Source organism: Rhinatrema bivittatum, chromosome 3 (assembly GCF_901001135.1).
Source record: "Rhinatrema bivittatum chromosome 3, aRhiBiv1.1, whole genome shotgun sequence".
In the NCBI taxonomy this organism is placed as follows: Eukaryota; Metazoa; Chordata; class Amphibia; order Gymnophiona; family Rhinatrematidae; genus Rhinatrema; species Rhinatrema bivittatum.
This window is the reverse complement of record NC_042617.1, coordinates 11,599,120-11,625,585: the sequence shown is the minus strand read 5'-3', so window position 1 is coordinate 11,625,585 and position 26,466 is coordinate 11,599,120. Positions and strand designations below refer to the sequence as shown.

Below are 26,466 nucleotides of genomic sequence, written 5' to 3'. Positions count from 1 at the left end.
TTGATCTGAACATGTTGGGAATCGCCATTGCCAAGCAGACACTTTCAGTTGGTTAGCAGACTGCATCTCCTTCTGTTATGCCCAGGCAAGATTGTAACTTGGGAATTCAAGTCAAGGCTCACTCTGTTTGAGCCATGGCAACGTCGGTGACCCCTTGCGAGCAGTCCCCATGGAGGAGATCTGCATAGCTGTGACATGGAGTTCCACCCACTCATTACTGTCTGGATAGAGGTGGCAAATCTGTCCTTCAGAACTTGTTTTGAGGTGCAGAACACAACTCTGTTCTCACCTAGGGCCTGCTGTTTCTGTTCAGGCTGCACCCCTCCTATTACCAACAATACGATGTTCTTGTTATGCCTGCTGGCACCTGTTTTGTTAGTCCCTTTTTTGTTGGGGGTGCTGCCTGTAGCTGGAATTCACCCATGTGTGAGGACTGCCACCCTGCTTGTCCTCAGATAAAGCAGAGTTGCTTACCTGTAACAGGTGTTCTCCTAGGACAGCAGGATGTCAGTCCTCAAGAGGTCCCTGTGGAGTTGGGTCTCCACTTTGTGGGTTTTTTCCTTAATTCTATGTGATAAGCTTGAGAGGACTGTGCGTGGACATATGGTATACTGCATGTCTGAGCATGCTCAGAGAGGCTCAAAGTTCTAGAAACTCTGACATGAGTTTTCAGTGATGATGTTACTCGTGTGAGCAGGGCCAGCGGAAGCACTAGGCAAACTAGGCCTGGGCCTAAGGCGCTGACCAGGGGATGGGGGATGGCACGACCGGGTAGGGGGTGGCGTGACGAGGCGGGAGCGGGCAAAATTCTATTTATTTATTTATTTTGAGTTTTTCTATATCGGCATTCGCGATTGGAATCGCATCATGCCGGTTTACAATTAACTAGGGGTGCAAAAGGAGATATAAATAAGAAAATTAACAGGTGCTGAGAGAAATAGTTGCAGTTACAATAAAACAGGGACATAACAAAACTTGGAGCAATGAAAAGGCGATGGGGAATAACATAACTTGGGGCAGAGCAAAGGCAACAGGAATTTAACATAGAGAACAAATTTGCCAGTTAATGGTGATTGCAAAGTTATGGTATTTGAAAAGTTATTGATTACCATGTTATGTTAAAATCTGCTTTTCGATTCAAGGTGAGTTAAAGTTCAGCTGTAGTCTGGGAAGGCTTTCCTAAATAACCACATTTTGAGTCTTTTCCTGAATGTTGGAAGGCACGGTTCCTGTCTCAGATCAGGTGGAATGGAGTTCCATAGTGTAGGTCCTGCAGTGGAGAAAGCCCTGTCTCTGAAGGTTATGTGCTGAGATGTTTTGGAGTGTGGTACCTGCAGGGATTCTCTGTATGACTCTCTGATGGGTCTGGTGGAGGTATATTTTTTGAATGGGATTTGTAGGTTAAGCGGAGAGTAATGATGGATGGCTTTGTAGATAGTGGTAATGGACTTATATAAAATTCTATAATGAATAGGCAACCAGTGTAGATCTTTGAGGATTGGGGATATGTGGTCTCTTCTTCTAGTGTTTGTCAATATTCTGGCTGCCGTGTTTTGCACCATTTGAAGGGGTTTGGTGTGTGCTGATGGGAGACCTAATAGAATCGCGTTGCAATAATCTAACTTAGAGAAGATTATTGATTGCAGGATTGTTCTGTAGTCGTGAGAGTGGAAAAGTGGTTTTATTCTTTTTAGGACGTGAAGTTTGTGAAAGCAGTCCTTGGTAGTTTGACTAATAAATGATTTTAGGTTTAGCCGGTTATCGATGATAGCTCCTAGGTCTCTTACTTGTGGTGTTTGAAAGCTGGCTGGTGAATTAGTGGAAATGTTACTGTTTTCAGGGGAAGTTAGGAGGAGTTCAGTTTTTGAAGAATTTAGGATTAGGTTTAGACTGGAGAGGAGGCTGTCGATTTCTAGAAGGCACTTTTCCCAGAATTCTAGAGTTTTTGTGCAGGATTCTTTGATGGGGATGACAATCTGAACGTCAACTGCGTATAAAAAGTGTTTGAGGTTCAGTTTGGTTAACAGTTGGCAGAGGGGGAGAAGGTAAATGTTAAAGAGCGTGGGTGAAAGGGAGGAGCCCTGCGGAACTCCTAGAGAGGAAGGGTAATGCTGAGATTCTTTGTTGTGTATTTTGACTTTGTAGCCTCTGTTCCCCAGGAATGATTTGAACCAGGCTAGTGCCGTGCCTGTTATTCCAATGTTCGCTAATTGATTTAGAAGGAGGGAGTGGTTAACAGTATCAAAGGCTGCAGAGAGGTCCAAAAGGATCAGCAAGTAGGCATGACCTTTATCAAGGCCCATGATGAGGTAATCTGACAGGGATATGAGTAGTGATTCAGTACTTAAAGATTTTCGGAATCCATATTGGGTAGGGAATAATATTTTGTGTTCTTCGCGGTAGTCTGACAATCTGGAGTTAACTAATTTTTCCATTACCTTAGCTATGAATGGGAGGTTGGAGATTGGACAAAAGTTGGTAGGATCTTTGGGATTTAAATTCGGCTTTTTTAAGAGCGGTTTGATGGAGGCAATTTTCAGGTCATCTGGATAGATTCCTTGGGCTAAAGAGCAATTGATAATGTCTATCAGAGCTTTGGAGATGGTGTCTGGTATTAGCAGAAGTAGTTTGGATGGGATATGGTCAAATGGATGTGACGAGGGTTTCATTTTCTTCAATACTGTTTGGATCTCTGAGGTTGTGATGGGTTCAATGGATTGTAGAGACATGTCTTTGTTTGGATGGAGATATGTGCTGGATGGCGCTACAGTATTAGCCTTCAGCTGTGTTAGAAGGTTGGAGATTTTTTTACTGAAGAAAAGAGCCAACTCCTCTGCTTTTTCATGCGCTTGGTTGAGTGGAATGTCAGGTGTATTGATTTGCAAGGGGTCAGGTGTATTGATGTCAGGTGTATTGATAGTGCAAGGGGATTAGGTGCCTGGGGCACCTAATCCCCTTGCACTAGCCCTGCGTGTGAGGACTGACATCCTGCTGTCCTCGGAGAACATGATTTACAGGTAAGCAACTCTGCTTTCCACCTCCTCTGGGAGGCCATTCCCATGCATTCTCTGAATCCTGAGTCTGCCCCCTGTCAGCCTCATGTCGTGAAAGCATGAAATCACTGGCAAATCTTGAACCATTATTGCACTGGAGCAAAACTGAGCTACATCTGCCCCCGTTTCCTCAAGGGTTTCTGTGCCTAGCAAATGAGAACCGGGCAAGGGGGAAATGGAGATTTCCAGAGAGCAGCAGATCGGCTGCATGCCACACTTAGCCAGAGCGCTCATCAGGCAATGCTTAATGCATGCACCTTTTCCATACAGCACACCTACACCTCTGTTCTGACAAATCTTTGTGTCCCAGAATCCTCCCTGGTTACTCTCAAGCTCACCAAAAAGGTTTGCACGCAGATGAGGAGGAGAACGGCTCACAGTGGTACCCGTTTGTGTCCTTAGTCCCATGCAACCCCTGCAGGACTGTTCAGGGGGTTGTATGTACCCGGTCCTGCTTCTAAAATGGAAAGAGTGGTCAGAACCAGGCCCATGGCTGGATTTGCGGTGCTTTTAAACTTTTGCATTTAACACAAGGCAGGGAAGGAAAAGCAGTAATGGTGTGCTTTTGGTGGAGCTTTGTGTATTTTGCAGTGGCCACCGCTCAGGATCCGGTGAATTTCAGTTGGGTTAAATTCCAGGACCCTGGTTAGTCTTCACACAGAGTTTGAGCACAGTCGATCCACTTTACCGAAGATTATCATGCCTGCGTTAAAAATGGAGCAGAAAGCCTCCCATATTAGGAGCGGCGGGTGGCTCCCAGCCAGTGCCGTTTTCTTAACCAGCTGTAACAATAATATCAATTATCCTCATTACGGGCCTGATTCTTCCAGGGCGTCCCCCACAGGCCTGGGATTCAAAGGACTCCCTTTCCATATTCAGCCCTGAAGACTTTAAACGCAAGCAGAAACATCTCAATCCCTTGTAGGCTGTTAATTTCTGCATGCAGGCCATTAAAGCCGACGCGCTCTGTTAGCCGGCCCATAAAACTGGAGGCCGTGGCTTTCCTATCAATCAGGCTGGCTAAACGTCTTCCTGCCTTTCTTTGTAATTGCTGGGGGAGGGGAGCCCCATGAATAATTTTATGATTAGAAAAACAAATGAAAAAGCATTTTCCGAGCTTGGTGTGGCCTTAATTCTGGGCGCTAAAACATTTACAGCCACCGTGTTCTGACGGTTTCATGCCTTTGACCGAAAAGTTAAGGACTAGAGTAATAAGCCTGAAGCTCCGAGAGGCAGGGAAGAAAGGTGTCTGAGAGCCACGCGCTGGGCGGGAGCGGCTTGAGCTCTGCGCGTGGCCCCCACACTGACTGAGTTTTCTCCAGCGAAGCTCGTGCGCTGCTGCACCATGGGAATCCCCAGCCGTCGCGGCAGCTGCCCCTTCAGTGACCCCGTGACGCTGCCCTATATGCAGATAGCATAATATGCATGGCGGTGAGTTCAGATTCGGGGGGGGGGTTAAATCACATTTGAATGAATATTCATTTGCGTGGGGAGGGACAGGGGTTGCCACGTGCCTCCCACCAGTGTCCCAATCTGCTCTTGGGGCAGGGAATGGACCCTGGTTCCTGAAGCTGCCCTGCAATAAAACATTCTCGTTACCGTAATAGGGCAAATTGCACCAAGACATTTGTAGGCAAATATTGCAAATGAAAACAGTCCTATGTAGCCACAGAGCAGGGCGACACGACGTGCTCTGCAGACTCATTTGCGGAGTCCCAGGGGGGGGGGGGTTATGTACAGAGAAGCTGACTTGAGTCATCGGTAGCTTTAGGATGCACTACTTTTCTTAAGCTTTTGTTTTGCAAAGCCCCCGCCCCGCTTCCATTTGCTTCTCTCTCAGGGAGGCAGCTTGTAGGTGCTTCAGTTATTTATCTGTTCCCGCCCACCTCTCCTTCCGCAAACAGACCAAGTGGCCCCGGGAAGCTGCACAGGGAATCTGTTCTTTATTTAACCGCACGGGCTTCCCAGGCCTTGTTCAAACAGAAACCTCTTTATCCCTACTGCTTTCTGCTACTCAACCATCCTGGCTCTCCTTGGCCTCTCTGCTGCCTTGCGTACAGTCACAATATCCTATGTACTCTTGCCATCCTTGGCTGCCTATTTAATCGTTCATTCAACCTTCTCCTCTCTTTCTGGCAGCTTTGCACAGAGTTCTGTTTTGGGTCTTTGCTTGTCGCTCTTCACATTTACCCATGGGTGATCACACAGTATCTCCTCTATCTAATTGCGTTTTGCCATGTGCTGACCTGTACCTATGTTACCCCTATTATAAGGACACCATGTCAAACCTGAAATGAATGGAGCAGTCAAAACATTGGGGCCATAAACTGCAGGCTTATAGATCGTTTGTTTTAGTACTATTGACCATCTCCTACAGTGATAAATATATTCACCATTTTGCACAATTAGGATCTCTTGTGCAAAATGGTGAAGGTGTCTCGCTGATCTCCTAATGGAAGTGCACCACACGTATGCAGCATACATGGAACACACATATCATGCATGCCACGTGTGTGTGCTGCCCTTGGATTAAGAGATTAGCCAGACACCTTCACCATTTTGCACAACAGATCCTAATTGTACTTGTGAGCCGTGAGCATTTAGCCTGTTAAATGGAGCATCCTGTAAAATATTAAAACCCAAACTTGTTTTTTTGTTTCCTGTAGTCCCTCCCACCATCAGTATACCCAAGGGGCAGTCCATGATCACAGTTAAAGAAGGTTCCAGGGCGGAGTTGCAGTGCGAGGTACGAGGGAAGCCCAAGCCTCCTATTCTCTGGTCCCGGTTAGACAAAGAGGCCCCCATGCCCTCTGGTGCCATGGTGATGGAGACCTATGACGGGAAGCTGCAGCTGGACAATGTGACTCGTGAGATGAGTGGAGCATACAAGTGCCAGACAGCCAGATACAATGGCTTCAACATAAGACCTCGAGAGGCCTTGCTGCAGCTCAATGTGCAATGTAAGTACCTTCACTGTCTCTAGCAGTCGTTCCCAAACTTCTTCCAGTTGAGGCAAAGTAGGAGTAGGGTTGTCAACATGTGAATGGCATTTTGTGGGATATTTTGAAAGCCATGTGAAGGGAGTGGGGGGAATGAGGTAGGACTGTCGTTAATCATGATATTAAGTCGGAGGGTGCACAGAAAAGCAGTTTTTACTGCTTTTCTGTACACTTCCCCGGTGCTGGCCGAAATTAACGCCAGCCTTTGGGTAGGCGCTAATTTCTGAAAGTAAAATGTGTGGCTTGGCTGCACATTTCGCTTTCTGTATCACGCGGGAATACCTAATAGGGCCATCAACATGCATTTGCATGTTGCGGGCGCTATTAGGTTCGGGGGGGGGGGGTTTGGACGCGTGTTTTCAATGTGCTATTACCCCTTACTGAATAAGGGGTAAAGCTAGCGCGTCAAAAACGCGCGTCCAAACACGGGTTAACAGTGCGCTCCTCCGGAAAGCCATTAGATTTGATGACATTTCTTTTACTGGAAAACAATAGCAATGTGCTTCCTAAAATATGGAAATGGTCTTCCAAATGTGGGACAGTTGGCCACTCAGCTTACTGATGCATCTGTGACCCTAATGAGTTTCCACAAAACAAGGTGGCGGTGATCTTTTCTGTAATAAATCCAAGTAACTCTGACCCTTTCTATGAAATGCATGAACTGCTGGCTCCCACTTCACTTCTTGTCTTTGCTGGTTGGCTTATGGGGCTTCACCTTGTGTTCTCCACCTACCTCTATGCCATCTTGAGAGGTTAATCTGTAGCTGGTTTTCTGACTCCCATTTGAAGAGGATGAGGGGGTAGGGGGTCATTGGTTTACAGCCAATGATGCTTGCCTTTTCTTGGTTTAATACCCACATTTTCAGCAAGGCAGAGTTTTCCTGTTACTACTCAATATATTTTGGTTGTATGTACATAATTTGCAAAGTAGCGAATTCCAAAGTCTTAATCAGTAAAACAAGCAGTTGTTAACCAGCAAAACTATTGCCTGTTGCAACTGATCCCTATTTAGCATTAATTCATTTCAATTATCAAGGTCTTGTGCAGACTCTACAATCTAGTTTCTGTTTCAGTCCCAATGGGGAATAACACATATCAAGTTATAAAAAATTACAATATCTTACATTAACTTTCAAGGCAGAGACTAATTGCTTTGAATTTATTGCCTATAAACACAAATGTCTCTCTGGCTTTGCTCTGCTCATGACTGATGGGAACCCCTTCCCTGCTAAAATAAATGAGACTGTAAATCATGGAATGAAATATTGATATCTCTTCTAGTTAGACATAGTTTGTGAGTGTTCAGAAGGCTACCCTTGGGTCTGCATTGAAGGGGACACCGCTTCTAACCCAGCCTTAGAACCAAGAGCTGAGAATGCCGCATTCTGACTGGCTGATGCTCATCATTGGGTTTATGCCATTAGCCCATTATCTCACTATTAAAGACCTCAGAAGTGAGCAGACAGCAGTTTTCAAATTGAATTAAATGCATGTTTAAAGCTTTGAAAAACTGAGTGTGAAGGTCGGTGAGAGTATGAATAATCTCCAGGGGAAGCATGTCCTACTGGGGGTTATTCCCTGGACTTTGCTCCCACCAGAGCATTACCTGACAGGAAACTCCTTTCCGGTCTGTGACTGTTACTCAGTTCTGCCTCATTCAGGCGTCTGCCCCAGTGCTTCTCTGTGTACGGCCACTGGCAATGAACAGGCAAGAAACACAAGGTCCAGTGTGCTGTCTCTTTTAATTCAGGATTGACCACCATCATTGAATTTCTTGATTTCTGAAGCCTCACCAGTTGTATGTGAAGCATCTCAAACAAATAATAGATATTTTTTCCCCAACTGGAGGAGATAGCATTTGCTATAGACTAATTGCCTCAGTAGCATGGGATCTTCTTGGGGTTTGGGTAATTGCCAGGTTCTTGTGACCTGGATTGGCCTCTGTTGAAAACAGGATGCTGGGCTTGATGGACCCTTGGTCTGACCCAGCATGGCAATTTCTTATGTTCTTATGTAACAAGATCTCTCTGGGTCCTGCAAGCTGATATTTATTTATTTATTTATTTATTTATTTATTTATTTATTTAAGGCTTTTATATACCGACTTTCTTGATACAGATCAAATCAACTCGGTTTACATCGAACTAAGCAGAATTATAACCAACAATTCAACAAGAGACATTTAGAAGGAGCATAAAAGTTACATTATAACAAGGTTGCCTTAACTGGGAGAAGGAAAAAAAAGAGGGGGAGAACGAAAGATAAATTACTATATACAATAAATTACTATATACAATGGAATATGGGATGGAGGCAGAGGCCAAACCTCATGATAAGTTGTGAGCAAGATTAGCGTTTGTTTATTTACATAAGCGATATGATGATTCTAAATCAGGCTGTAGAGCTAGTAGCTGGGAAGGCTCGGCAGAATAGCCATGTCTTTAGTTTCTTTTTGAAAGTTAGTAGACAGGTTTCCTGCCAAGGTCCGGAGGTATGGCGTTCCAGATGGAGGGTCCTGTGATAGAGAATGTCCTGTCTCTGATGTTTGAGTGGTGAACTATTTTGATAGGGGGAACATGTAAGGATCCCTTGTAGGCATCTCTTAAGGGTCTGGTCGTCGAGTGTAATTTGAGAGGGTGTGAAAGATCTAATAGAGTCTGATGGTGAATATTTTTGTGGATAATTGTCAGTGATTTATGAAGGATCCTGAAGTTTACTGGGAGCCAGTGAAGATCTTTTAGGATGGGGGAGATATGCGCTCTCCGATTAGTATTTGTTAAAATTCTTGCCGCTGTGTAAAGAGAGGAGAGCTCTGAGATGTTCCAGGTTTTGTACACACCTACGAAAGTGGTTCCCAGCCTGGTCCCAATGGATCTGTTCGTCAAGGAAAATGCATGACATAGATTTACATCTGCCAACAGATCTCACATATATTCAGAAAACCAGATGCATTGAGGGAGTCTTGAGGATCCTCAATGCAGAGAGCGGTGGATGCACAGAGCAGAAAACGTGTCACGGTGTCTAATGAATGTGTCTTCTGTGATTTTGGGGGGTAGATTGTAAATAAAATGGAAGTATCTACAATGTATAAATTAAAAGCTATGGCATTGATAGGCAGGTATGCAGCAGTTCCTTGGGATGTGATTGACGACTGTGTTGGGAAACAGATTTGTGTTTATTTGTAGTTTTCAATGAATTTTGTTTTGTATATTTGCTGCTTATGTACGCTTTAGTATTTGTTATACCCCACCTTAGGTGATCTTTTGGGATCAGGAAAGCAGTTTAGCAAAACTTTTAAATCAATCGATCAATCAGTCCATACCGCATTGCCCGAAAGTAGTCTCTGAAATGACTGACTAGGATGTTACCCCTTGCTATAAAAAACGTTCAGATTATTTTGTCACCTCATTTACCATGACTTCATTATCAGGCATTTCTGAAGTAACACAAAACCCTGCTTTGCTCTGTCCACTTTAGCCTCTCCCCCTCCCATCCTGTCCCCTGCAGAGAGGACAGCGGGAGAAGGGGGGCTGGATTAGGGAGCAGGGTGGCTCTTCCTTGCTCTGCTCTGTTGCCCCCAGGATCGCCCCCTCTTCTCCCATTCCCTGCAGACTGCCTGGAAGGGGAAGGGAAGGGCTGGAGCAGGAAGCAAAGGGATAGGATAGCTCTGTCTGAAATTTGGGCACCGGCCTATAGAGTGCTGGGGTAAAGTCATGGTGCTCATGCCTAGCAACACCCTAGTGCTGTCTTCAAAATTGCTGCACTCTAGGCAATAGGATACATCTGCCTAATGGAAGAACTGACTGGGTGTACACAGTACTGTACAGACACATAAAGTAGCCATAGTCCCTGCTCCACAGAGCTTACAATCCAGTTGAGACAGATAGGACAAATCATTTTCTAATAATCACTCAGGGGTCAATATTCAAAGCCAGCTACCTGATAATTAATTTGTTGTCCACGTAACTTTTCCCAGGTATTCAGTGGAATTTACGCAGCTACTTCTGCCACTGCATAGAGCTGGATGAAGTTACATACATCACATTTGCCTAGATAATTTTTGGGTAGCAATTTTTCAATCAGACTTACAGGTGTAACTTTAGCCAGAAAACGCTCCCTGACTAAAGTTTAACCCTGCTTCTGAACACCTCCAGTGATGCATTTTGCGTGCACAGTGAATTGAACGCATAACTCAGTAGGCGGGGGAAGGTATTGAAATCTTAGGTTTTGTATGGGTAACCCCCAAAAGTTACCCGCACTAAATCTTTGAGTATCAACATCTTAAGTATTACAGTAAAACATGGGTCAAGGGTCAAGAGCCGGAAAAATCGGGTTTTTTTGGATTTTAAAGCAATCTTTAAGCGTGACTTGACTATGGCCAGAGATGGAACAATATACAGCACAGAGGGAAGGCCGTTCCAGGCGCATGGTGTTGCAGGACGCAAAGCGCAGAGTCTGGAAGCAACAGAGGAGAAGGGCGCAGGTAGGAGCAGGTTGCCCGATGAACGAAGGTCCCGAGAAGGGACATAGGGAGAGATCAGAGAGGCGTCGAAGCAGGGAGTTGCAGAATGAGGAGAAGTATTTGGAATTGGCTTAAGCTGGCTAATAATGGTTAATGGACCTGCCCTCCAGAAACTTGTCCAAACTTTCTGAATCTCAGCTGCGCTGCAGTTTTGAGCACAATCTCTGGCAACAAGTTCCACAGCTTAAACGTGCGTAGACCGAGAAAAATGTTTTCTTCAACTAGTTTTAAGTGTTGTACTAGTTAAGTTCATGGAGCACCCCTTAATCCCAGTACGGTTTGAGAAATTAAATCGCCTTTCCCTAGGCCTGTCTGGTGCGACTGCAGCGGAGCCCTGCCAACCACGGGGCCTGGTGCCGTGGCTCCTTTTGCACCTGCCTGAAGGTGGCCCCTGCTATGCCACGAGAAGAGACAACAAGGGAGAGAGCTTTGGCACAGAAAGGAACATCTACAGAGCAGGCTCCAGCCTAAGGCCCCGAAGCCACAGATCAGATCATTTTAGTTATTTTCGGGTGGCAGATTACTGAAATCTTCAGGCTTGTTCCTGGATCTATCTGTCCAGCTTGAAGGGGGCTGTAGCATAGCTTCCGGCGAGAGAAATCCGTCACAGAGTCATTAAAACTCATCGTAACCCTTTGCCGGGTGACGTGCGCATGTTTACAAGGACAAGAGAGCGCTGGGGGAGCCTCCTTGCAAGCCCTGGGTCTGACCTGGCGATGACCCCCGTGCCTCGCTCCGCACCTCTGACAAGAGCGGCATGATATGGGAGAGAAGCCATCAGGGTGAACTTCAGGATCTCTGTTAACTGCATCGCTAAGGAGCCACTGAAGCCGCGGCCTTCTCTTTGAACGGAATTGCTTGATGTTTATTTATAGGCGAGGAATCAAATTTTCAAAGTATGAGCTTCAGGAAAGACACTGACACTAATGCACTTTAACAAGTGAGCAGTCCTCATCCATGAAGCCTTGCACAGAAGATCCCCACAGGTCAATGCCTTACACTTGGCAGAAATAGTTCTCACTTGGAAGGCTTTCAGATCCAATTAGTAGATTTGAGAAATAGGCTTCCCAGCAGGGGCTGCAGCAGGAAAGGTGTTAGATACGGCAATTGATAGGGCAAAGAGAGAGCTGCGTCTTATTCCTAATTCCCACAAGTACCGTCAGAGCCAGATTATTAGAAAACAACGTTTTAAACTTCATTGTCAACTTATAATGCACAGTGCGGTGTTAACTTTGTGGGTGAGGAGCTGGAGAGAGAGAGAGAAACCTGCTGGGCAGACGTGCACAGGTCTTGCTTGTTCTGGTGCATATCCCGCTCTGCTTCTGGTTTTCCCTCCTCCCCACTGGCGGGCTGTCCCACGTAGCCACTGCCCCTTTTCAGCCTCGCATTGGGAGTTCGGGTTCTAGATCTTCCTCTGCGCTGGCAAAGCTTTGCTCCTTGTGCATTATTTAATGTCTCTGTCTCAGACTGCCTCTTGTAGATGTGGGCGCCAGAGCTGGACTCGGTACCTCAGATGAAGCCTCACCAAGGACCTGTACAGACACATTATGGCCTCCTTTCTTCTGCTGGCTACATCTCTCCCTAGGCAGCCCAGCATCCTTTGCCTCTTGCGCCCGCCTTGCTCACACTGTTTGGTGATATTTAGATCTCGAGAAATGATTACCTTGAAATCCCCTTCCTGCCTTGCCCCAGCATGGATTGCTGCCTGGCAGGGTAATTTTAAAAGGAACGCGCGTGCGCCCATAAGCACGCGTCTCGGCACGCGAGCGGAGATACGCTGCAGTTCTATATCGCGTGTGCACGTACACGCTGCATCATTCAAAGTATCCCTCCCGCGTGTAAGTGCGCGTGTAGTCTTGAGAGGCGGCGCGAGTAAACGTCCCGCGCGTATTTCCGCTAGGGCTTTAGCGACTTTTACGCGCGTGTGCCGGTGGATGTTAGAACATGGTTGCCTCAGGGAAAAAACAGTTTTTCCAATTACTCCACCAGTTTGTGCGGTTGATATTGAGGTTTTCCAGACCCCTCTGGTTCTTCACCCTGCAAGCCCCGCCACTTGACCCCTAATCCTCACGCTGTGCTGAAAGCCCTAAAACTGGGGATCTCCAGACTCGCCCTTCATCAGGACCAGCAGTAAAGTTACGTGGTCAGCTTTTTTAAAATTTGGAGTTACACGTGGAAGTCTTGACCTTCCCCCCCCCCCCCCCCCCCCCGAATATCCATGCCTCGCCCCCTTCTTCTTGACCCGAGCACGGGCACAGACCCGCATACTTTGTGGCTCATAAAATCCGTGTTGCTCACACGTGGTCCACATGCACTCCAGCAACACTTTTAATATCTACCTCTTGGGTTTTTTCGCCCCAAATAATCAAACTTTTTTGCATATCACACCAGCATTTTTTTTTAACCCTTTATCACCTTTAGTCCTAACCTAAGCTTTTGGTGTGCAATAATGTCAGGGGCCTTATTAAAATCTGTGTACACCACAGCCCATGTGTTCCCAGATCTAATGCCAAACCCTTAACCACTTCCACTCTGGGAGGAGCTGAAAGCTGCCCCGACTGCTGTAAACTGCCCAGCACCATATATGAGTGCCAGAACATGCCACTGTAACCTATTGTTTTGCTGAGAGGCTGTGTATGTTACTGAGATGTTATGGAAGATGTTGCATATATAACTGAGATATTGTGTAGGGCAGGGGTCAGGAACCTTTTTGGCTGAGAGAGCCATAAACGCCACATATTTTAAAATGTAATTCCATGAGAGCCATACAATATGTTTAAAACTAAATACAAGTAAATGTGTGCATTTTATGTAAGATCACACTTTTAAAGTACAATAAGTCTCTGAAAATATTACACCAGGCCTTAAGACACCAATACATCTCCTATTAGGAAAACGGACCAAGTCAGGCTGCTATAGAGTCCTACACAGAAACTACACGCCAGCAGAAAACCTCACCTGAATCACGTGCTGTCCCTCACCTAACATAGAATAAAGAGACCAAAACGCATAACTAGAAGCATGCAGAAAAAACTGAATTGGAAACTGCAACAAGCCAGAGTCTCTGTATGCAGTGTAACAAAGGAAAAAGAAACATCACCCATCCTTATAAAACAAATCAAGAAATATAAAATCATCAGCAGTAAAACTGTACTAACAAAAAGAACATATTTCGAAACAGCTGATGAGTGGAATATCCAATAATTAAAAACTCATATAAAACATTTCCAGATACCAACAAAATATTTCAAAATAGCAGACACAAAGACCCAGTAATGAAAAATAATAAGGATACAAAAATTTTTTTTGCTCTGCATACCTGGGAACGTTTGATATCCAGGTGTCCTGAGATTGTTCTGAATTAGCAGGAGGTGGGGTGGTTTGCTTGGAACTTTCTCCTCTCTCTGTCACATACCAGCTCTCTCTCTCACACTGGCTCTCAATGACACACCTATACACACATGCTCTCAGTACTCACATATACACATGTTTTTTCTCTCTCACTTATATAGGCTCTTAATTACACATTTACACACATGCTGTCTATCTTTTCACGCTTACACACACACACAGGCTTTCAATCACATAAATACATGCTGTCTTTTTCTCTCACACACAGACTCTCATTCACATGCTTACAAACATGTCCTCTCTTTCACACACAGGCTCTCAATCACATACTCACATGCTCCCTCACCTAAATCAGCTCTCAATCACACACAGACACACATGGTCTCTCTCTCTCATTTAAACACAGGCTCTCAATCACATACTCACATGCTCCCTCACCTAAACCAGCTCTCAATCACACACAGACACACATGATCTCTCTCTTACTTATACACACAGGGGTAGATTTTAAAAGAAGCGCGATCAGCCTACTTTTGCTTGCGCATCAGACTCAAGCAAAAGTACGCTGGATTTTAGTAGATACGCGCGGAGCTGCGCGTATCCACTAAAATCCTGGATCGGCGCGCGCAAGGCTATCAATTTTGTATAGCCTGCGCGCGCCGAGCCGCGCTGCCTCCCCCCGTTCCCTCCAAGGCCGCTCCGAAATCGGAGCGGCCTTGGAGGGAACTTTCCTTTGCCCTCCCCTCACCTTACCCTCCCTTCCCCTACCTAACCCACCCGCCCGGCCCTGTCTACACCCCCCCCTTACCTTTGTTGGGGGATTTACGCCTCCCGGAGGGAGACGTAAATCCCCGCGCGCCAGCGGGCCTGCTGCGCGCCGGGCCGCGACCTGGGGGCGGGTACGGAGGGCGCGGCCACGCCCCCGGGCCGTAGCCACGCCCCGTACCCGCCCCCAACACGCTGCCGACACGCCCCCGGAACGCCGCGAAGACCGGGCCCGCCCCCCGACACGCCCCCGACACGCCCCCCTCCGAGAACCCCGGGACTTACGCGAGTCCCGGGGCTCTGCGCGCGCCAGGAGGCCTATGTAAAATAGGCTTCCCGGCGCGCAGGGCCCTGCTCGCCTAAATCCGCCCGGTTTTGGGCGGATTTAGGCGAGCAGGGCTCTGAAAATCTACCCCACAGGCTCTTAATCATACATACACATGATTTCTCTCACACACAAAGGATCTCAATCATACACACATACTCTTTCACACAAACAGATTTTCAATCACAAACTTACACATATAGGTTCCCAATTGTAAACTTACATTCATGCTCTCTCTCTCTCACAGGCAGGCTCTCAATCACACACATACTCTCTTTCACATATACAGGCTCTCAATCACACACATACATGCAATCTCTCACTCACACACACACACACACACACACACACACACAGGCCCCCCCAGCTCTCAATCATTCACATACATGCAATCTCTCACACACACACACACGCCCCCCCCCCCCCGCGGCCCAGAAGAGGAAGTGGAGAGTATCGGGTGCCTGCGCGGCAAGAAGAGGCCACGCTAGTGCGCTCGGCATCGGCCCGAAGAAAAGAAGACTGCAGCCCGGCTCTGAGGAAAATGAAGAGGTTCAACCGCGGCCGATGGGACGCCGCCTCCGCGAGGGCTGAAAATGAAGAGGTTAGCGTTGGGAGGAGGCTGCTGCTGCCGCGAGTGGGAACTCGCGGCAGCAGCAGCCTCCTCCCAACGCTAACCTCTTCATTTTCAGCCCTCGCGGAGGCGGCGTCCCATCGGCCGCGGTTGAACCTCTTCATTTTCCTCAGAGCCGGGCTGCAGTCTTCTTTTCTTCGGGCCGATGCCGAGCGCACTAGCGTGGCCTCTTCTTGCCGCGCAGGCACCCGATACTCCCCACTTCCTCTTCTGGGCCGCGGGGGGGGCAGGAAGAAGAGAGCACGCCGGTGCCGCCGACTCCAGCTGTCCTGCCGCGTTCCGCCGGGGCTGACAGCATTTTAAGCCCGGGCGGAGGAGGACCGGGGAGCAGCTGGGTCAGCGGGAAAGTGTGGCGACTGTCTGCGAGCCAGATGCAGCCCTCAAAAGAGCCATATCTGGCTTGCGAGCCATGGGTTCCCGACCCCTGGTGTAGGGTGTTGTGTATTTTATTAAGAAGTTGTGTAAGATGTTGCATATATAACTGAGATATTGTGTAGGGTGTTGTGTATTTTACTAAGAATTTGAGAGATATTGTGTAGGATGTATGTTTTACTAAGAAGTTGTGTAAGATGTGTACTTTACTGAGATGTAGTATAAGATGTCATGTATTTTACCAAGGTGTTATGTATGTTACTGAGCTGTTGTTTTAAGATGTTGTGAATGTTATAAGATGTGTGAGATGTATATGTTGCTGATATGTAGGCTAAGATTTTTCATATGTTATTGAAATGTATATGTTACTAGGATGTGTGAGATGTTCTGTATGTTACTGAAATGTTGCGTATGTTACTAAGATATGTAAATTGTGTATGTTACTGAGATGTGTGATATTTGCGTATATTACTAAGATGACAGATGTGTATGTTACTGAGATGCTGGGTAAGATGTGTATATTACTGAGATTTATTTATTTATTTATTTATTTAAAATCTTTTCTATACCGTCGTTTAGTATTGCACCATCACAACGGTTTACAGGGCAGCACGCATATATGTATTTGATTAAATTCTTACTACCAAAGTGCCAAAACTTTACGGTAACAATTTCATAATCTAAGGTATATAATGTGAGATCTGGATCTTGTCTTTTATATGATTAATAGGAAATCATACAATAATTGAACTTTAAACTGCATGTTTCTTAAATTATTCTATAATGATGATGGATATACAATTATGCTAATAGGGTGACTTTAGCTTTGTGTAGATGTTCATTCGCTTATTCCTTTAAACTTCTTGTTCCCCATTCATATTGTAGAATGCTTTTTTGAAAAGCCATGTTTTTAAACTTTTTTTAAAGCTTTTTAAATCACTTTGTAATCTTGTTTCGAGTGGCAATGAGTTCCATAATGCTGGTCCGGCTAAGGAAAGGGCTCGTTCTCTAACTTGGGTAAGTTTTGCTGTCTTGACTGAGGGATGGTTAGTAGAGCTCTGTTGGCTGATCTAAGATTTCTTTGTGGGACGTGTAAGCGTAGTGCTGTGTTTAACCAGTCTGCTTTTTCTTCGTTAATCAGTTTGTGAATTGTGCATAGTGTTTTATATTGCACTCTTTGTTGTACTCTTTGATGTGTAAATTGTATATGTTACTAAGATATTATGTATGTTACTAATATGTGTAAGTTGTATAATTTACTAAGATTTGTGAAATGTGTATGTTACTGAGATGTCATTACTGAGATATTGTGTATGTTACTAAGATATTGCATTATGTTAATGAGATGTTTAAGCTGTGAATGTTATTGAGATGTTGTGTATGTTACTGAGATATTTAAGTTGTGTATTTTACTAAGATGTTGTGTAACTTGTGTATTTTACTGAGATGTGTGAGATGTTGTCTATGCTATTGAGATGGTGCATACGTTTCTGAGATGTTTAAGTTGTGTATGTTACTGAGAAGTTGTATATGTTATTAAGATGTTGTGTAAGTTGTGTGTTACTGAAATGTTGCATATGTTACTAAGATGTTGTGCAAGTTGTGTATGTTACTGAGGTGTTGTGTTTGTTGTTAAGATGTGTGTGTTAGTAAGATGTTGCGTATGCTAAGATGTTGTGCAAGTTGTTGTGTATGTTACTTAGGTATTGTGCATTTTTCTCACGTTAGTCCTTCTCCTTTAGATTAGAAATGTTAAGTTGCTCCATCGATGGGTCTTTGACTGCATTTTTCTACTCTTATATGTTGTCCCCTCCTTGAAAGAAGGCTGGGATTCCCTGGGAGTTTGGAGGGCTCTGGATATATATATATATGTTTTTTGAAGGCAGGTAAATGGGTGGGTGGGAGTTCCGTTCATCCTGGCCAATTATATTTTGAAAGCATGAGGAACAGGGTTTGGACTCTTCGGGAGGGAGGCAGGAGTTGCCTGACTGGCCCATCCGAGTGAGGTTGAATGGCCGCCTGTCTATCACGGGAAGTTTAACTCCTGCCTCTTCATTAGCCTGCCCTCTTGCATTGCAGGGTAATAGCTCATAAGTTTATCAAACTGCAATTAGCAGGGAGGGATGCTAATCTTTGTGGGGAAGAAGGATGGTACCTTACGTCCTTGTATCGACTAGCAAGGTCTGAACGAGATCACGATCAAAGACCGATATCCCTTGCCTTTAATCTCAGAGCTGTTTGACCGGCTTCAAGGTGCCAAGATATTCTCGAAACTTGACTTGAAGGGAGCCTATAACTTAGTTCGCATTCGCAGTGGTGACGAATGGAAAACAGCCTTCAACACTCGAGATGATCATTTCGAGTACTTAGTAATGCCCTTAGAAATGCCCTAAGTAATCATGTTCCAGAACATGATGAACGACATCTTGCGGGACCTGTTGTACAAGAGTGTCGTAGTGTACCTAGATGACATCCTGATATTTTCTCAGGACTTGTCTACTCATCTAGAGGATGTCAAACAAGTACTGCGAAGACTTCGAGAACATCGGCTCTACGCCAAGCTATCCAAGTGCAAATTCCATAAGGACTCTCTGCCTTTTCTTGGCTATATTATGTCTAAAGATGGCTTCCAGATGTGAATGTTCTATTGTACTCATTCCCTCAGTTCTCTCCACTACATTAGTGCAATTAGTATAGCTGTGTATAAAAAAGGATTGGATAAGTTCTTGGAGGAAATGTCCATTACCTGCTATTAATTAAGTTGACTTAGAAAATAGCCACTGCTATTACTAGCAACGGTAACATGGAATAGACTTAGTTTTTGGGTACTTGCCAGGTTCTTATGGCCTGGATTGGCCACTGTTTGAAACAGATGCTGGGCTTGATGGACCCTTGGTCTGACCCAGCATGGCATGTTCTTATGTTCTTACCGGAGGAACCACTGTTCCAGCGCCTGGGGAATACTAGTCCAGCTGGGCTACATCTTCTACTCACTACTGCCACCTCTGGTGGCTTCTCAAACTGTCTAAATAAAGATAAATCTGTGTTTGTGTGTCCAAGAGCTGAGCCTGACCTGTGGCCCCTCACGGGACTTCCCCCGTGGACGTGGTCAGCTGCCAAAGTGTCCAAGGGTCCACCCAAACCTCACTAATTATAGCAGTATAAAAGTGACCACGTGCTTTGAGGTCAGGGAGGAGAATTTCCGTGTGTAATTTTACTCCCCCAATCTTAACGCCCCTGGGATCACCCATTTAAAAGTGGCTAGGCATACCCATGCAGTGAGACCAGGTGGCTAGGTAGGCCCATGAGGTGCTAGCCACTCCGTGGGCAGAATTTTCAGATCCAGGGATCTAGAAGTGCAACTCCAAGGTCAGGGGCCTAGATCCCTTTCCATGTATTTGTTCAGGCTTTGGTGGCGGGAGTAGGTTGACATAAACATTGCTGTGGCCTTGCTATTTGTATTTGGGCAGTGTGCAATGACCGGCATCCTCGGGGCCAGCATCACAGCTGCAGGGTCGTGCACTTGAACAGCTCTGTTGGCTGCTTTTTATTTCATTTACTTTTACCCAGCTGTTTCCTTCTCTATCTTTTTCGCTTCCCGCTCAGCTGGAACCGACGGGAGTTCCAGGAGCCTTCATTCATAACTGTATGGGGAGTTTGGCCCTATTTTATATCCCCTCCCAACTTACTTCACTGCAATGACAATCAATAGCCAGGGGCCACGCACAAGGCCTCCTTCCCGGATCCTGCGACCGTGGGCCCTAATTCTGTCCACCGGATGTCGCCAGTGCAGAATGAGCTTGACTCCCTCCAGCAGGGGCTGCGAATGCGGCCTTAATGAGATCCCTGGCCTTGGGAGCAGAAACCTGGAGTCGGGAATCGAACCCGGGTCCCTCCACGTGGCACCGTACAGCGCTGCCTCGAAGCCACCAGGATGGCCTCGCTTTTGGGGGAGGGGGTTTCCCCAAAGAAAATAAACATTATTGATACTAAAAAACATATACATTTTACAACAGTGATCATTGCCGTAGCATTGAATTCACTGCGATTAAAAATGAGATCAATTACCTTACTGTTATAACTGGCAGGCTGCATAAAGCATTTCCCATTCTGTAACAATTTTACTAAAAGCTTAAGCAAGTGTTAGTATTCAGTATCACAGTGACAGGCACTGCAGTTAGAGAAAAGCAAACCTCCCATCTGTTTTGTATGGAAGATTCTGGAAGGCATTCACTTAGGCTCTTAGTCAGAGGTGGATTGCAGGAAAGTACCAGCCCGGGGGAGACTTTCAAAACCGGCCCACGGGGCATCTGACTCCCTCGTGTACTTTCCTTGCAGCCCTCGCAACAACAGGTCCCACAAGCACACCAAGGCAACCCTGGAACATGACAGATTTGACCCAAAATACCTCCAAAATAAATTTCACATTTTTCCTAAATAACTAGACCTGGGGAGAGCAAACAGAATCCCGTTCCATCCATGCAAATTGTTTGGGCCCCCCACAAGTCTGATTATACCTTTTATAAGAGATTTTATAGATATATGTACATGTGCGTGTGTGTGTGTATATATATCTATCTACATATCTATCTTTATATTCACACACACACTCACTCAGATAAGATATCTGACATTTCTAAACTGGTCATTAAATAGTTTTTCCTTGGACACAAACTGGGGGGAGTCCTTTGTGAATTAGACCCATAAAGGGCAATTTCCAGCAGCCCTGCCTAGAGCTTAAGACTTTAGGACAAATGTTCAAAGCACACTTATGTATATAAACCCTGAAAATTGCTGGGTGTGCAAGGAAGCAGTGCCGACACGCACGCATCTGCTGCTCGGCATGTAGATTAACACCCGAATGTGTGCGGAAGCAGTGCCGACACGCACGCATCTGCTGCTCGGCATGTAGATTTACACCCGAATGTGCGCGGAAGCGGTGCCGACACGCACGCATCTGCTGCTCGGCATGTAGATTTACACCCGAATGTGCGCGGAAGCGGTGCCGACACGCACGCATCTGCTGCTCGGCATGTAGATTTACACCCGAATGTGCGTGGAAGAAGTGTCGACACGCACACATCTGCTGCTCGGCATGTAGATTAACACTCGAATGTGCGTGGAAGCAGTGCCGACACGCACGCATCTGCTGCTCGGCATGTAGATTAACACCCGAATGTGCGCGGAAGCAGTGCCGACACGCACGCATCTGCTGCTCGGCATGTAGATTAACACTCGAATGTGCGCGGAAGCAGTGCCGACACGCACGCATCTGCTGCTCGGCATGTAGATTTACACCCGAATGTGCGCGGAAGCAGTGCCGACACGCACGCATCTGCTGCTCGGCATGTAGATTTACACCCGAATGTGCGCGGAAGCAGTGCCGACACGCACGCATCTGCTGCTCGGCATGTAGATTTACACCCGAATGTGCGCGGAAGCAGTGCCGACACGCACGCATCTGCTGCTCGGCATGTAGATTAACACTCGAATGTGCGCGGAAGCAGTGCCGACACGCACGCATCTGCTGCTCGGCATGTAGATTAACACTCGAATGTGCGCGGAAGCAGTGCCGACACGCACGCATCTGCTGCTCGGCATGTAGATTAACACTCGAATGTGTGCGGAAGCAGTGCCGACACGCACGCATCTGCTGCTCGGCATGTAGATTAACACCCGAATGTGCGCGGAAGCAGTGCCGACACGCACGCATCTGCTGCTCGGCATGTAGATTTACAACTGAATGGACCCCCAACTCTGTCCCGCCCCGCCCTGCCCCCCTCTTTATGGTGCATGTAAAAGTAGGTGTGAAACCGGCTTATTTGTGTTCCTTCTTGAGTACCGGGCCCTGATTGATTTTGAAAATGCCACATACACACAAGCCCATAATGTAGAATAACTTGTTAACATTCTAATGTAGATGAAGCTCAGCTACCACTAACCTTCTGATATCGACCCAGTTGGTTTCTGGGGCATTTCGGCCTGTTGGTAGCAACCTGGCTACCTCTTGACCTGAAAAATCACTGGATTCAAATACTGTTGTTGGCTTCTTTTTTCCTCTTCCTTCTTGGGGTTTGTGCATGGCAAGGAGATACAATTCTTGTCCTTCCTCAGGTGCTTCACATTGGACAGGTAGATGATTTTTCTGGATCCTTCTTGAATTCCTCTTCTGGTCCTCCTTGGTTTCTTCCAAATCCTCATTCACGCTTTGTCTGTGGCACTGGAGTTGGAGCAGGGTCTGCAGTTCATGCTGTAGGCCCCCGAGCTTCCTTCTCTCCTCACCTGCACACCATCTGTTCTTCTCCTGATGGAAGCTGCAGAGTCTCACTCATGTTCACCAGTCTGTGATGGTGTGGATGCCTTCCAGTCTTCCTTCATCTCTTTCACCAGCTCCTCCTTTCCTCAAAGAATTCTGTTTGGATTCCAAGAGCCGAGTCCTCTGTGCAGCATTGCACTCTTCTCCTTGAACTTAAATTGCTCTGTGGTTAAATGAAGTGTAGGGCTGTGCATGATAAGTCTATTTGAGAATGCCCTAAGCCACCAGACTGACTCCAGGTCCTCTGGATATCACTGCTCCCTTTAAGTCGGAACAAACACTGGCACAGAGCTTCAGGAAGCAGGCCCATGCAGTTCACTGTATCAGCAGGGAACCAGAGCTACAGGCAAGTTTAGATCAAGTAGCCAGTCAGGCAAAAGACATTAAGGTGATCACGTATGATGATCTCCAGGCTGCAAAACGGTGCAGCAGGACAGTGGCTTAATCCCTAAGGATGCCAGCGTGCATAGGAAGGAGGTGGTGAGATGTCATCTGAAGTATTGCGTCCAGTTTGCAAGGAAATAGACCAGGGCTTCACAGACTTTTAGCCGATGTCACCCCATGGTTAGCACCTGAAATTCACAAGACCCTAGAGGACCACCAAAGCAAATTTGCATAAGTGCAGTTCCCCTGCAACAATCACCCCCTTCTCACCCTCACTGCATGCCGGCTGATCTCCTCTCTCAACCTCCACCCTCTCTAGTCAATCCTTTCTCTCACCCTCCAGCCCACTCCCTTTCTCACTTCCTAGCTAATCCCATCCCTCCCAAGCCTTCCTCTGACCCTAAACCATCTCCTCTCTCTCCCATCCCCCCATCCTCTCTCACCCCCAAGCTCCTGTATTAGGATGTCAGTCAATCTTCATTCACCTTCTCTCTCGCCCTCCTTAGCCAAGCCCCTTCCAGCTGATCCCTCCCTTCAAATAGCCCCTGGCCAGGGTCAGTGGCAACATTTTCCTTTGGACCCTGGGCCAGAGATGGATGAAATCTGGTGAGAAGAGCTTCCCTTAGGATATAATCTCTGTAGTGTGTTAGTTATGAAGAAGAAATGTAACCCCATCCCGGGGAGCTGCACTCTGATGGGGCCGTAAAAGGCTGGAACCCCTCTCGGCTAACTCTGTCACTGCCTCTGGATGCTTTGTTTGGGGACCCTGGTGACGCTTCTGCACATTCTCATTCATTCCTTGTGCTGGAAGTGCCTAAGAAATACACTGCAGACTTGACTTTAGTGTCTGAAAATAAAAGTGGGAAATCAGGTTCACTTCCATCCTTTGCAGTCTCTCCCCCTCTGTCTGTGCATGAGTCTCTTGTAGCAGGGGCAGGAAAACATCCACCCTCCAGGGCATAGGAAAGTGAGGTTCCCAGGTGGACCGGGGATCCTCGTGTGGGCAGGAAAGCCCCTCCAGCACTGGTAAAAAGGTTAAAAGTCAGTCCTCAGTGATCTCAATCGATTCTTAGTCACCGTTACTTGATCCTCCTTATTTTCTTTCTCTGTCAGACGATGGCATGGATCCACTCAGATGTTCCTCTAAACAGGACCGAGGGTCAGAAAACACTTCCTCTCAGATCTTTTTTTACAAAAAGTCTTCATCCCCGGGTACCGGGCCAGCACCAGACCTCTGTCCTCGTGGAGGGTGCAGAAGGGCAGGTCCTCCTTACCCTAGGGCTCCCAGAGAGAGGACCCCTCCCCCAAGCCCTCTCCCCACCATACTTCTTACAAGTTAAAGTCACTTTCAAACACCCAGAAACAACCAGGGATACAGTCCCTACCCACCAAGGAGTGGATAAGCAGGGCTGCTCCCCGACCCGCCTTACAGACTCCAAGAGCAAGCCCGAAAATGTAGCACAGGCAAAGGCTCCGACTGCCTCCAATAACTTCAAAAGTAAATCCTCACTAAAGGGAGAATGGTGCCCCCCTTATACTGCGGTGGCCGAGTACCCAGGGTTTACTGGTAATGTGCCCAGAGGAGCCAGTATAGAAAGAATGATTGAGCGTCTGGCTCTGCCTGGCAGGCTGCACGAGGGCCTGAGGAGGCCAGATATTTGGGAGCAGCCACGCTAGCACTGGTGTCTATTTAGAAGGTTTATTACAGAGTTATGGGTTAGACATATAAACATATAGAAACATAGAAATGACGGCAGAAAAAGACCAATCGGCCCATCCAGTCTGCCCAGCAAGCTCCCACACTTGTTTTCCCATACTTACCTGTTTCACTGACCACCAAGTTCAGGGCCCTCGTTGGTAACTGTTTGAGATGTAAACCGATCTGATATGGTCTTTTAACCATGAAGGTCGGTATAGAAAAGTGTTAAATAAATAAATTCAAATTTCCTGCCATTGATGCAGAGAGTAATGTTGGAGTTGCATGGCTAGGGAAGGGAGCTGTGTGCATGTGTTTGTGTGTGTGTATGTGTGCATATTTGTGTCTGTGTGTGTGCACTTGTGTGTGTGCAAATGTGTTTCTGTGTGCATGCATATATTTATGATTGTGTTGGTGCGCATGGTGTGTGCATATTTGTGATTGTGTTTGTGCATGTGTGTGTTTTTGTGTCTGTGTGTTTTGTGGGTGCATGTGTATGTTAGTGTGTGTGTGCATGTTTGTGTGAGTATGCATATGTGTTTGTGCGCTGTTGTGCATATATTAGGTGTGAGTGTGTGTGTTTGTGTGTGCGTATGTTAGGTGTGTTGTGCATTATGCATGTTTGTGTATGTCTGTGAGTGTGCATTTGTGTGTGCATGTTTATATGTTTGTATGTGTGTGCATATGTATGTATTTGCATGCATTTGTTAGTATATATGTGTATATCCGTGTGTGAGTGCATGTACATTTGTGTGTGTGCATGTTTGCATGTATGTTTGTATGTGTGTATATGTTTGTGTGTGAATGCATGTGTGTGTGTGTATTTGTGTGAGTGTCCATGTGTGTGTGCATATGTTTGTGTGTATGTTTGCATGTGAGTGTTTGTGTATGTGCATGTGTGTGTGTGTGTGTGTACGTGCATATGTTTGGTGTACTTGACGTTTGCCTCTGTGAAGCCGTTCTCTCCAGGAAGCTTGAGTTCCGGCTGATAATTTGGTTGTTTTGCTGATTTGTTCCAGAGCTAAAGTTACAAAATCAATACAGCAGATGTGATTAGATGTCAGAACTTGTTTCTCTGCCTCTTTTCTCCATGTTTTTTATCACAGGGTTCAGTATTTTAATGAGCCAGGACACCAGCAGTGCTGGGCTGGCAGGAAGGGGAGCTCGGAGGAAGAAACATTTATAATCTCAGCTCTTTCTTCCATCCTTCTTTCCAGTGTTTCTGGGACATGAAATAACTCCCCTGCCCGGCAGAGCAAAGGCTTGAGATACACAGGGAGCAATTTAATGTTGTTATTGTGGAAAACTGGATAGAACGCCCTTCCCCCAATGCATCAAGACAGAGTTCAGTAATAAAGAGAGGATTCAGACAGCAAGCTTCCTTCCATTCCCACCCCAGGTAAAAAAGCCCCTACCCACCCAACAAGCAAGCTCAGCATGCACAACCTGTCACCAAACTAATCTCTCGCCTCTGAACCTGCCCATCCCCTCCAGGTCTGCACTCTCGCTCCTAAACGTCAGGCACCAGAGGTACCCGAGTACCCCACTTTAGTAAATGCCATGGGAATTTAATTCACGTTGCCACATCCGGCATTACACGATGGAAGCTCAGGGCCACCATCTCTGAAAGGGGCTGGAAGTCCCTGTAAATGTCCCTTTCACTCCCTTGGTAAAAACCCCCGATGGCCCCATGGGGCCACTTCCAGCCACCTGCCCCATGGGGCCCCTTCCAGCCACCTGCCTCTTAAATATAAAAAATAAAACAGGGTACCTGGCGATTAAACCCCAGCCCTCTCCTTCTAACCCCATCCCATCCCCAAAGCTTTCACATCTCCCTGCCCCTGGAGGTTGCCCCACCCACCAGCCCTCGGGATCCCTCCCACCTAAGCAAACAGCCAGAGGATCCTGTCCTGCCAGCGCTGTACAACACGATAGCATCGACCGGACTGTTTTCTATTTCTATTTACATTGCGCCTCTTTTTTTTTTTTTTTTCCCCAAATGGGAACCCAATGTGGTTTCCATGCCAAGAGTGCAGTCCATCAGTACAGCAG

At 46.5% G+C, this 26,466-nt stretch overlaps 1 protein-coding gene across 5 annotated transcripts in view; it reads left to right on the top strand.

The window, feature by feature from the left end:
* Positions 1–26,466, top strand: part of MDGA1 (MAM domain containing glycosylphosphatidylinositol anchor 1) — a 506,987-nt gene that overhangs the window by 120,066 nt on the left and 360,455 nt on the right. For all 5 annotated transcript variants that reach the window (XM_029592906.1, XM_029592908.1, XM_029592909.1 and 2 more), the window contains one exon: positions 5,720–6,013. In XM_029592906.1, coding sequence (XP_029448766.1) covers positions 5,720–6,013 — 294 coding nt within the window. The remainder of the gene's footprint in view (positions 1–5,719; positions 6,014–26,466) is intronic.